Source organism: Thunnus maccoyii, chromosome 1, assembly GCF_910596095.1.
Source record: "Thunnus maccoyii chromosome 1, fThuMac1.1, whole genome shotgun sequence".
NCBI classification, from domain to species: Eukaryota; Metazoa; Chordata; class Actinopteri; order Scombriformes; family Scombridae; genus Thunnus; species Thunnus maccoyii.
In genome coordinates, this window is record NC_056533.1 from 28275091 (window position 1) to 28287125 (window position 12035).

General features: G+C 39.4%; 1 protein-coding gene across 4 annotated transcripts; it reads left to right on the plus strand.

Moving 5' to 3' along the window:
- The first annotated feature begins 11 nt into the window (after positions 1-11).
- On the plus strand, positions 12-10656 carry LOC121913689 (coiled-coil domain-containing protein 81-like). 4 transcript variants are annotated; one of them, XM_042436714.1, is made up of 17 exons: positions 12-78; positions 958-1019; positions 1110-1263; positions 1895-2079; positions 2186-2260; positions 2358-2529; positions 3504-3618; positions 3765-3839; positions 5015-5105; positions 5520-5666; positions 7074-7172; positions 7287-7456; positions 7611-7689; positions 8508-8618; positions 9107-9219; positions 9383-9508; positions 10216-10656. In XM_042436714.1, the coding sequence occupies exons 2-17, from the start codon at positions 1005-1007 to the stop codon at positions 10352-10354; spliced, it is 1866 nt and encodes a 621-aa protein (XP_042292648.1). In that variant the 5' UTR covers positions 12-78; positions 958-1004; the 3' UTR covers positions 10355-10656. The 4 variants fall into 4 exon arrangements, with proteins under 4 accessions (XP_042292648.1, XP_042292409.1, XP_042292480.1 ...); XM_042436475.1 differs by lacking the exon at positions 12-78 and adding an exon at positions 557-815; XM_042436546.1 differs by lacking the exon at positions 12-78 and adding an exon at positions 557-815 and having other exon boundaries at positions 9110-9219.
- The last annotated feature ends 1379 nt before the right edge of the window (positions 10657-12035 follow it).

Genomic DNA, 12035 nt, shown 5'->3' on the forward strand with positions numbered 1-12035 from the left:
ACGGAGATAGAGAGATGAAGCGTGCCAGTGCTAAGTGGAACAGCATTGATTATAAATAATGACTGATACTAGCACATGGTAAGCCCTTTTGACTAGCAGACACTCGCGCAGGCAGACACAGAGTTTAATTATAATCCTAAATATAATTTCGGTTGAAGGAAGCTCCTGGAGGAGAATCTGAAGACTCTTTGCGCCATAACAAGATAATGTAGCTGCGGGTTATAATAAGGCTAGGATTGGGGATGAAACCAAAACATCCTGTGAAGATTCCCTTCAGCTGAAACGGAGTTCAATGACCTAGTCTATATGGGCTTCCTCAATATAGTGTGAAAGGTGTGGCACTTGCTGGATGTTTTTGGTTTCAGTGAGCAATTCTCTTCCATGCTTTACTTCTGTCAACAACAACAACAACAACAACAACAACAACATGATGAGATGATATGAATACCTATGTGCCCCATAGCTCGTAAATTTGAAAGCAAATTACCATGACTTATATCTATGGCTTTCAAATAATCTAGACTGATTGTTGTAGTTTCGTCGTCCGCAGTAGGTGATGCATTACGCAACTTTGCGCTCGACTGGGTGCGCGTCATGCGGGGGTGCATCTCTAGGAGCAGCAGTGTGTGTTTTCTTATCTGGTGCAGCCAAGCAGCGGGTAGAAAGGATCCCACTCAAAAAAAACCCCAACAACAAACAAACCCTTATCCTGGCAGGAATTTCCGCTGGTTTCCCAGAAATGACCGATATATTTCAGCTGGTGTCAGAAGCAGGAAAAAGGACTTTACCTACACTCTGCCAGCTCTCGGAAAACGGTTGGATATATACAACTTTTTAAAAAAAAATCATTGTGTCATTGTGGTGGACTGCTTATTCAGCTGGTGCATAGGTAGTTTATATACAGCCTTCATTGCACACGAGTCTCCATGTCTCCATAAACCAAAACTGTTTTTCCAGATATCGGCAGTATTTGGGCTAATGTGTCCGTGTACATTGAACGTCAGATGACTTTACAGAAGGTATCTATCTATCTATCTATCTATCTATCTATCTATCTATCTATCTATCTATCTATCTATCTATCTATCTAATGATTTATTGATCCATAGGGGGTCCACCTGGCAGGACTGGGGACCTTCACCTTCTCTCAGCAGAAGTTGGACATAGGGAGCAAGTTCACAATGATCCAACGGCCCATCTTCCTCCTGGCTGGGAAACTTGCCCAATCTCTGGGGTTAAAGCAGCCCAGACCAGTGGCTGCAGGTGAGGATGAATATTGCCATAATAAATGAAACGATATGGATGTATGCAATATAATATAGCTAATATATATAAGGTTTTTAACTTTTTAAATATATGATATCCACAAATTTGTATTGCTGAAGCGTAATATTGTCTTCAGATCAACTTTTGAAGACAATCACTTACATTGAAAGCACATTAAGATGGGGTCTCTTAATGGCCAGTATGAGCAGGATTACAGTGATTACAGCGGGAAAAAACCTGTTTTGAATGTCATATGCACATTGTTCTGTACAACTAACAAGGTGTTTTTGACAGTTTTACAGTACAACTTGAGCTTATTGTGTCTAACACTGGGTCAAAAAACATATTGTAGTTTGGGTAAATAACCAACAGTAATATATAAAAAAAACACTAACACTGGGTCAAAACATTAGTTAAACAATTACTGTAATGCGTTGGTACTATACTGACCCAAAATTTTCAACCAAGTGATTTTTGTGTGTGTGATACAGCAGGATATAGCAGGTTGGATCAGAAAGACTTTGGCTTCATGATTGTTTTTGACACTGTCACACCCTGACCTTCAACAAAAGAACAATAAGAAGAAGACCATTTGTTGCATGTGTGTCTGTGTATGTGTCCATGACAGCAACACACCTACCGGTAGTGCAACTGAACTTCACAGCTGTGTCACAAGAGACTCCTTTCAGTCGAGACGTAGTGGAGGGCTGCGTTAGAGAAACTCTCCTGCTCCTTGTCAGAGCTTTGGCCTCTGAGCAAATCGTCACTCTCCCCCTCCAGGGAATTGGAGTTTTGTCCTTTAAGAACAACAAGGTGGCTCATCTGTGCACATTTCTTATACTGCGATTCACATTGTGGAATGTGATATAATATATACTGCTTTTCCATTAAATCTAATCTCATCTAATGTATTTCAAAGGTGCGGATGAAGTTCAACAGAGATTTTATTAATGCCATGGATGGAAGTGGTAGGCTACATTTAGCCTTCAATAATGTGAGTACAGATGAACAAACAGTAAATGTTTGTGTGTTTGCGTCTTTGCAGTATATGCTGTATGTGTAATTATTCATGCGTATCATTGCCCCTCCAGAGACCGGGGAGCAGTGCCTCTTTAATGTCTGGTGGACTGTCCAGGCTGCAAAGGCCACAAACTGCCAACCATATCGCCCTGCCAACAGTCTGCTCTCCTCAGCCAGATAATAAAGCTGGTGACAAAGAAGGCTGGTGCCTGTCACCAGCTCCAGACCAGAGGAATGCACAAGGTGAAAGAGCTTTTTGCATAAGGCTGACAATTAAGGTTGGGGTTTAAAAGCATTTTAATGAATAATTAAGAATTTTGAATCAAATCCAAACCCTTTGAAATTCCCAATCAAATCTATTTATATTTTGTTACTGCTGTGTGGCATTCATTATCCCTTATATGTCTCATTCATGAACTTGTTGCGAGTGAGAAAGACTTTAGTTAATCACTGTGCTTTAGCTGGGATAGTTTGACATTTTGAGAAATATGTTTCTTTGATGCTGAAAACTTAACTTTAGCTTAGCAGAAAAACTGGAAGGAGGGGGAAACAGCTAGCCTGGCTCTGCTCTAAATCTTACACACTGGTCCTTTAAGCTTACTAATTATCAAGTTATATCTCATTTGTTTAATCTATGTGAAACACAAAGTGTAAAAACGATGACTTGTGGTTCTACTGGGAATTATGTGTCAGACTATTTTGACTGGAAGTAGTGACTTGCTGGACTCTCCACTTGCCTGGCAACCTCACAGTGACCACAAGGCTGGAGGGGTTTTTTGTACGGGTAGGATTTTGTTATCATTGGACAGAGTCATGCCAGCTGTTGAGCCTCACACATAGCCTGCTAATGTAACTCTCAGCACAACAGTGAATAAGTCCATTTCCCAGAATGTCGAACTCTTCCTTTAAGCTGCGTTGTTGCACTTGCTTGAAGGATTTGTTGCACAAACAGGTTAGAGGGGAAGCACTTGTTTTCAAATTAAATGAAATTACTCAAGCTTTTACTTTCAGTTTTGTTTACTAGACATAAATATTTTATGGCCTAGCTAAAAGATCAGATAAACTATTTGTTAGAGATGGCTTAGACCAAACTCATAAAGAATAGGTATATAATGGAGTGTGATAGGATCAAAAATGATAGATTTGAAGCTTTCCTATGAAGAGAAAGATGTGTTTAGGAAGAGTTAACCCACTCAGAGTGTTGTGTGTCTCTACAGAAGTTCCCCAACAGCGGGAATCTAAATCCCATCAGACACTGCAGCCTGCCAAGATGAAAGCTGTCAACCTGTCTGAAGAACTGAATCCAAAACCCCCTATGGAGGCCACAGACAAGTACCACACACACAAAGACACAGACAGACAGGCACACACACTCTATGGAGTGGGTCAGTTTGCAGTGCACAGAGCTGTTGTTGCAGGTATATGAGTCAGTGAGAACTGAGAGCTCACTGGTGGTCCTATATTATTACTTCCCCGAGGCAGCTTCCAGCTCCATCAATGATGCACAACTACCTGTGGGACAGATTCCTCTTCTGTCATCAGTTCCCTGCAATGTCAGCATCCACACACACACACACACACACACACACACACACACACACACACACACACACACACACACACACACACCTGTAATTAGGGTTAATTGTAAACCTAAAAATTTCCTCATGAAACAAGTTATTGAATCCAACATGGGAAATAGAGTGTTTAGATGACAGAAGATCTTCCCTGTAGTTTTAACAAATTTGGTCCCCTGAGTCTGTTATAATATCCTCAGATGCCATCTTTACACCCTCTGTGAACCCATATCCTCAGTGTGTGACACAAGCATGGGATACAGCCAGTCACTATTATTTTACCTTATTGTATAGTTTCATTTTGACTTCAGTTTCACTCATTGGACTGACAAATAGCATAACATAACATCCACACCCATCCGCCCCCACACATACCATGGAACCATGATTTGTAATTTTCCAAGGAATAGTTCTGTGTCAGACTATTCCATGACTGGAATTTGACTTGCACCTTTTTTCATCAGAAGGGTACCCCATTCTACACTTCATTGTCATTGCCCTTCTAGTGATTTTTTTTTCCACTAGAAGGGCATCCATACAGAACCTCTAGCCTCATTACAACAGCATCATAAATCAAGTCCTTGATTAGGCACTGTATTATATCCTCTTCATTTAAAGGGCACATCATATTTTCTCGTTTTTGGGGGTTCTTTACAGGGCACTATCACATTTTCTTCCACTGAAAGGGCACCATGAGGACACTTCATTCCAGATTGTCACATATAGAGGCCCTCTATACGGCATTTCATCCTGATTTACCGATAACGAGACAGTCATTACAGAACATTTGTATGTTTTCTCCTTTGTATGGGCATCTTTAGAGGGCCTTTCATTATACTGTGGGGGCACCTTAGAGGGCACTTTTGCGGTATTTTTTTTGTCCTTGGGGCAACCCCAGCTAGGAATTTTACCAACTAGGAATTAGACATTTAAAAATCCAACCCAACAAAAAACAGGATTACTTTATTAGGGTGTAAGGGACTGAGATCCAACAGAGAAAGGATAGCTATACAGTTCAAATTCCTCATGCACAAGGAAAACAAATTGGTTAAATAAACCACTTAAAATAAAACCAACCCACCCTCACACATACTATAGAGTCATCATTTATATACAGCTTACAGTAGCAAATAATCTGTTTCCCTTCCCAGGCCCACCACCATCTCCCCACCAGAGGTCACTCCCAAACTTGAGGAACCACATGTGAATGTTGGCTGCTCTGGTCATGCCCGTGCTGGACAGGTGAGCGTGTTGGTGTGGAAATGGTGGTGGTTTTTTAAAAATCAGGGTGAACGTTCAAGATTGGGATTGGGAAGTTAGATTGAAATTAGATGTTATTTATAGGGAACTAGGTTTTGTTGGTATTATTCTTTGAGTATGAAATTGCCATGTGTGTACATCGCCTCTCATCCTACACAGGGTAAGTGATTTAGAAAATCGAGGGATGGAGAAAGAATCTGATCTCTTTCAGGGAGCTGTGGGGATGTTACCAAAACTGTATATGATATAAACCAAAACAAAATAAAAAAGCATTCTATTCAATTGGTTTTATAATCAAAAGCCTGTGGGGAAAATATTAATATTTTTACATTAAAGATTCATCACAGTGTATAGATTTTACCAGTAATGTCAATTTCCGTGTCCTTGACACTATAGGAGCTGTGCTACCTGTGTATGCAGCGGGCTCAAAGAAATGTTCCAGTGTACCTGAGGGAGCAGCAGCAGACAGAGGAGAAAGCTCAGGAGAGACTCTTACTGTTTAAAGAACTACAGAGAGACAAGCAGTTCATGGAGAAAGAACAGGTGTGTGTGTGTGTGTGTGTGGTGGGGGTAGGAGGTAGGAGGTGGGGGGGGGGGGGGGGGGGGGTATGCTTATGTGCATATATGCATGTATGCAAATGCTAAAAGTGAAAATGTTAGCATGCAGATGTAATTATAACCATGGTCACCAACTTAGTTTAGTATGAAAGCATGCAGCATGTGAAACATTTGCAGAGCTGCAACAATTAGTCGATTACTAAATTAGTCAACTGCAAGAAAATTAATCAGTATCTACTTTGATAATTGATTAATCATTTAGGTAATTTTTTAAGCAACAATGCACAAACATTTGATGGTTCCAGGTTCTTTATTGTGAAAACTTGCTGCTTTTCTTGGTCTTACATGATAGTAAATTGAAAATGTACGACCATGTTTTGGACTGTTTATTGAACAAAACAAGACATTTAATGACTCCACCTTGTGCTCTAGGATATTGTGGAGGACATTTATCACTCTTTTCCGATGTTTCATAGATCAAACAAATAATCAGTCAGTTGATAAAATAATCGACTTTGGTAATTAACACAAAACAGTACAGCTGAGGAATGTCATTAGTTTTACTTATTTGGTAATAGCATTGGACAAATTTTGGTTGAATAATGGCACTAGATGAAAAGTTAAAGGGTTACATTACACTTCATCCTGAGGGGTCATGATAGTACCAAAATTCATGGCAATCACAACGATAGCTGTTGAGACATTTCACTCAAAACCACAAATGTCAACCTCATGGTGGCGCTACAGGAGAACATGCCCCAATAAATAAACATACGCTTTTGGATTTCATTTTGTCACTGTTTATATACTTAATAAATGTATATAAACATGCTGTCTGCTGTGTGTCACTGAAGGTGGTTTTTGAGTGGTCTGGGAAATTTTTTAGTGGCTTCTAGTTGCCCTCCAAAAATGGGATCAGAAAACAGCAGAACACCCACACTGGGGATGTAGAAAGTATCAGTTCCTTACAGCTAGAAACATAAGATGCAACTCAAACCCATTACAAACTTTTATGTCAAAGTAAAAGGAGCAATAAAAACAGTGGAGGAGTGAAGGGTGGTTACAGTGAGCTCAGAAAACAGTGTTATCCTCTTTCCAGCATTGGGAAACAAATGTGGGACATGTGGGATATTATAATTCAAAGTAAAACAGCTTTAAGTGCCTTGTTGGCTTATATTCCCAATATTATTTCATGGTTCATTAAAAGGGCCCCTGAAACAGATCACGATGTCCCTAAGGATTGATTATTGAGGAGCCAAAGATACTGCCCTCTGAAATTCTGAAATTCATTTATTACCCTAGTGACGATAACATGTCACGCTTTCAATGTCCTTTCTTTCTCTGGTCAATATCATTATGAAAGGGGTTTGTTTGTGTGTGTTCATCTGGCAGGCAAAGCTGCATGAGCACCGTGAGCACGCAAAGAAGGTCGCTGCATTCAATCTGCAAATGTCAGAGAAGAAAGAGAAGACTTACTGTCCTCTGTACCCTGTGAGTAGAACCTAAACATTAAAGATGTTAAATCAAATTTAACAGCACTTGGCATCTCTTTAGTGTAGCAGCGGCTCGTTAGATTCAGTTTCTCTTCCTGCTGCTTGTGTTTAGACGTCATTCATCTTCCCGGCTCGGCCTCTCACTCCTGCCAGGAGGATGAAACAGAATCGTTACATGAACGAGCTTCAGAGTCAGATAGAGAGTCAGCGGCAACACAAGGCTCAAGACCAGCAGAACTGTCTCCTCATGGAGCATCTAGACCAGGTCCAGCTGGTCCAAGAGTGAGTCTGTAGCAGCTTTACTGCTCAGGCATTTCAAATAGTCAATAAGTTTTAATAGCTAATGTGTCATCTGTTTCGTGTGTGTGTGTGTGTGTGTGTGTGTGTGTGTGTGTGTGTGTGTGTTTGTGTGTGTGTGTGTGTTTGTGTGTTTTAGGATAGCTTTGCAGAAGGCTCAGCAGCTCCAGCAGAAACAGGAGAAAACGAAACATTACAAGAAGGCTCTGGACACTCAGGCAAGAAAAGCAATCATCACCAGTGATCATGTGGATATGATTAATTTCAGATTTATTGTACTTCTCACGAAAAATGTATTGTTTCAAAAGGAACATTTGTCAGGTTATAGATGTTTTTGAGTTTCTACATCTTTCTAACAATTGCAGTGCCAGTGCCAGGGATAATCACATCCCTCTCTGATGCTGCTGATTTCAGCAGAATCCCAACCTCTGTGTGTTGTGTTGTTCTGGTAGAGGAAGATCATAGGTCAAAGGAGGGCAGCAGAATAAGGCTAACACCTATCCTAGCAGTCAATGGTACGAGTACCACTGGCTGCGCTGACAAGCCACTTGAAGACAGTTTTCACTTTAATCTCAAGCCCACTGAATATCCTGTATGGCTTATGAGCTCTGCCACAGAAAATATTAAGTTAAACTTCTGCTTTAAGAAGTCCATACCTTGTTAAGTATCCTGCATTCAGCATCAACTTTTCTCTTTTTTTCTTTTTCTTTCTTATTTTGTTAAGTGCAGAAGGCCTTCATCCATCCTTGTTTGGGTGCATGCACAGACTTTGTGTATGCCTCTACTTCAAAACACAAAATCATATAATTTATTTCAGGGTAGGACCTCTAACAAAACTTCCTCAGTATTTTTTGAGCTTTCAGAACTTTTGTTTGGCTTTGGCCTCGTGGGCCAGAAAAGACACCGTCACTGGCCTGCATCTGGCCCACTGGGCCTATTATGCCCAGGTCTATGGTGACCTTAAAACTGAAATGTCTGTCTGTTTGATAGATGGCTGATGTTGCCATCATGACATTTAAACTTCTGTCCTTTACAGGTGGAGGATAAGAAGGTCACAGACCTTCCAGAGTTCCAGCCTGACAAGTCCGGGTTCAGCCGCTGTGAAACACCAGCCGCCAACGCTGAGAGCCGAGAAAGGGCACAAAAGGTCATCTCTGTTTCTTATTGCTGCCATCAGCTGGCCCTGAAACTCAGTTGAAATAACCAGTCATATTTGTTTCATTAGATTGTAAGTCTCTGCAGTGATAGTTTTGCAGTGATAGAAGAGACTCTGGTACAAATAAAAGTCTGCAAAAAAAGTATGCATTAAAAATTTAGCTTAAGTAAAAGTACAGATGTATTATCAGCAAAATGTACTTAAAGTACTGAATTATTCAATGATGTAGAATCATCCCTTGTTATATACTGTATATATATATATATATATATATATATATATATATTTATATATATATACATATTATATTATTGGATTACTATTATTGATGCATTAACATGTCAGAAGCAGTTTGATGTTGCAGGTGGTTGAGTTGGAACAAATTTTCAACTACTTTACTTTTAGCACTCACTGTATTTCTTGCATTTAAATTATTGCATAACATATTGAAGTGGATGTGATGTTTTTCTGTGAACCAGCAGCTCTTTCAGGTAAATTTCAGTGTTGCTACTCAGAGGAAGAAAGAAGAACTGCACAACCGCCAAGTCCAGCTGGAGAAAGAGAGGGAAATGCTCAAACACAACCAAATGGAGTAAGTGAAGAAGTTGGGGGCCAGGGAAGAGGAAATGAAAGAAATAACAAACTATGAGGAAGTGGAAAGAAAAGCCTTAGTCCAAAACATGTTTGTTTTTCTCTGTGGAAACAATAGTATTGTTTAGTAGTGTTTGTTTCTCTCTGGTATGTTTTATGTCCAGGTTAATATTGGACCGCATTAATCGCTTTGAGATGAAGCGGAACATCAGTAAGTCACTGGAGAGCGAATGGAGTTTGAGTGCGACACTCAAACACCAACGAGAGGAAGAGGAGAGGCGCTTCCTAAGGTGTGTGATGTAGGATCATCACACATATTCACAACTTGGTGACAAGTTATTTTATCATTCACACACTCTCTTAAAAGTTTGGCACTTAGTCTAAAAGTTGCTGCATCCTTCAAACAACTGACTTATACTTAAAGGTTCTATATGTAGGAATCAGAAATTCCTCCTCATTAGTGACATCTGTGGCCGTTAAATGAACTGCAGTGAACACCCTGGTGCTTGCACTCGCATGCTTATGGCATGCTCACGGCATGACACTATTGCAGGTGATGTCTTTTTCCACGCTTACACTTCTCATAATTACAAGATCTCTTGTGTTTTGCACCATGTTTCAGCAAAGCATCTCTCAGTCCCAGTCAGTCAGCGCCCCATACATTATATTATACATTATATTACTACTCATTCACTCATTGGCAACAAAAAATGATTAATACATGTAAATTGCTTCACAATTCTACATATAGAACCTTTAATGTTCCTAATTTCTGATTAAGTGACTTGATTAAAGACTTTCAAAGGCTATAACACACTGAACACATTATTTTGATTTTGAGTAAATGTTCTCCTGATTTTTGGTGTTCAAAGACTTAATTTTCCAAGAGTGCTTTAATTCAATTTCAAAATTTTATCCTTTGAAGATCATGTGGAACGACATGTTTCATGTTCATTCACTCATTCTTCCATCCATTATTCTGTCTCCCTGTGGTCAGGTCTGCTGGTCAGCTCCTGGTAGATAAGCTAGCACAGTACAGGCGCTGCTGCCAGTGTAAGAGGAGAACCTCCAACTCTGGAGAGACCAACATCTGGAAAGACTCTCATTACCTCTCTGGTTCACAGTTCATGATCTGATGACCACTTCAACATTAATACCTCCAGGCCTCAACAAGACCTTGATTCTTGAAACTCATCGTGTGACATTCAATAAAGATTAAGTTTAAGTTAAGCTATGTGAAGCATATATGGATGTTATGGTTTGGAATAGGCTCTGTGTTAATGTGAGACTTCATCTTGCTCTTTTTGGTTTCTTTTCAGTTCCTGTTAATTCTAATATTATTTTCTGCACATAATGGTTGTTTTTGTGTTTCTGTGTCACATGATTATGTGTTACAAAAGTCAGACATAATCAGTCAATAAATTATGTGCCTCTTTCAGTCACATGGCTATTTTACTCACACACAATCAAATACAGAGGTCATGTTGATGGTCGCACTGGAGGGTTTCATGAATCACATAAACACAGGGCTGTTAGTCAAATCAGCTGACAGGTGTGACAATGAGGAGCTGCATCATTAAACAGGCATGACTATTAGTACTAGATGTTTGTGGGTGGAAAATACAAGTTAGGGTGTAAATGTTAGCTGATGTCAGCTCATTTTCAATCAATTCACATCTTATAAATTACCTTGAACATCCTGGCAGCCACCTATTAATACCCTAGCAACCACACTAAACGCCATAGCAGCCACCTACTCTGTAAAAAACAAGGCTGCTCTGTTGTAAAAAAGAGGTAATGCCAGTGATTATACAATATTAATGCAGTTTTACAAGCTTGTGTCAGTAAAAATACTTCACAAATACAATTTTATAGAAATACTAAAAAGTGAATATTACAAGTAAGTCCTTTAATATCACAAAAGTGACAAGTCTTTCTTTTAAATAATAATAATTAATTTTTACAAGACTGTGTTGGCAAGAAATACACCAAAATTAAATTTTACTGTTAAATTCCATATTGACAAAAGTGGCAAGTCTTTCTTTAAAATAATGTGAAATGACAGTGATTCTACAGTTGTATTTTACAAGGTTGTGTATAGCAGCAATCTGTCAGTCTAAGTGCAGACAAACAAATCTCTTCACCTCTGTGACACTCATTTAGTTTGGTTCAGCGGTGAATTATTGGATACAAGTTGCTAAAAAGACTAAGAACTAAGCAGCTGAAATAGTAAGCATATAGGTAGAAGTTAATGCACTTAAGTTCCTTGTTAACATAGCTTACACTCAGTTAAAAATCTGCCTTCTCTTTATTGAGTGCTATGGGTCATGGTGCCATATTAAGTTGAAAAACAAAATTTTTTTCATCAGTGCAGCACAGTGCCAAAGGGAGTAAAGAAACTATCTTTTGTGTCTGTTCTTGTCCTTGGACATTAAATACTTTGAAGGGCCACTGTCCCACAGCTGACCCTGATAAATGATGAGGGAATATGTTAATGCCACAATACATTCAGAGAAGTACATTACTTACAGAGAAAAGAAAAGCAAGAGGGCCCCAACAGGACCCCAAGCAGTTCTGTGAATATGAAGGGAGGAAGACAAAAACAGAACACAAATCATCATGATTCATTTGGGTGTTGAATCTTAAGTTATTCTATGTTGAAAATTAAGTGGGGCAAAGAGAAGAGTGAGCAAAATATGACATGATAAGGATGAAAGAAAAATGGTGGCTCTCATATGGGAGGATGGGTTCATGCAATGGGGAGTTTATATAGATGATAAATGTTGTTTTGCAAGATCATGACTATATTCTTCTGGC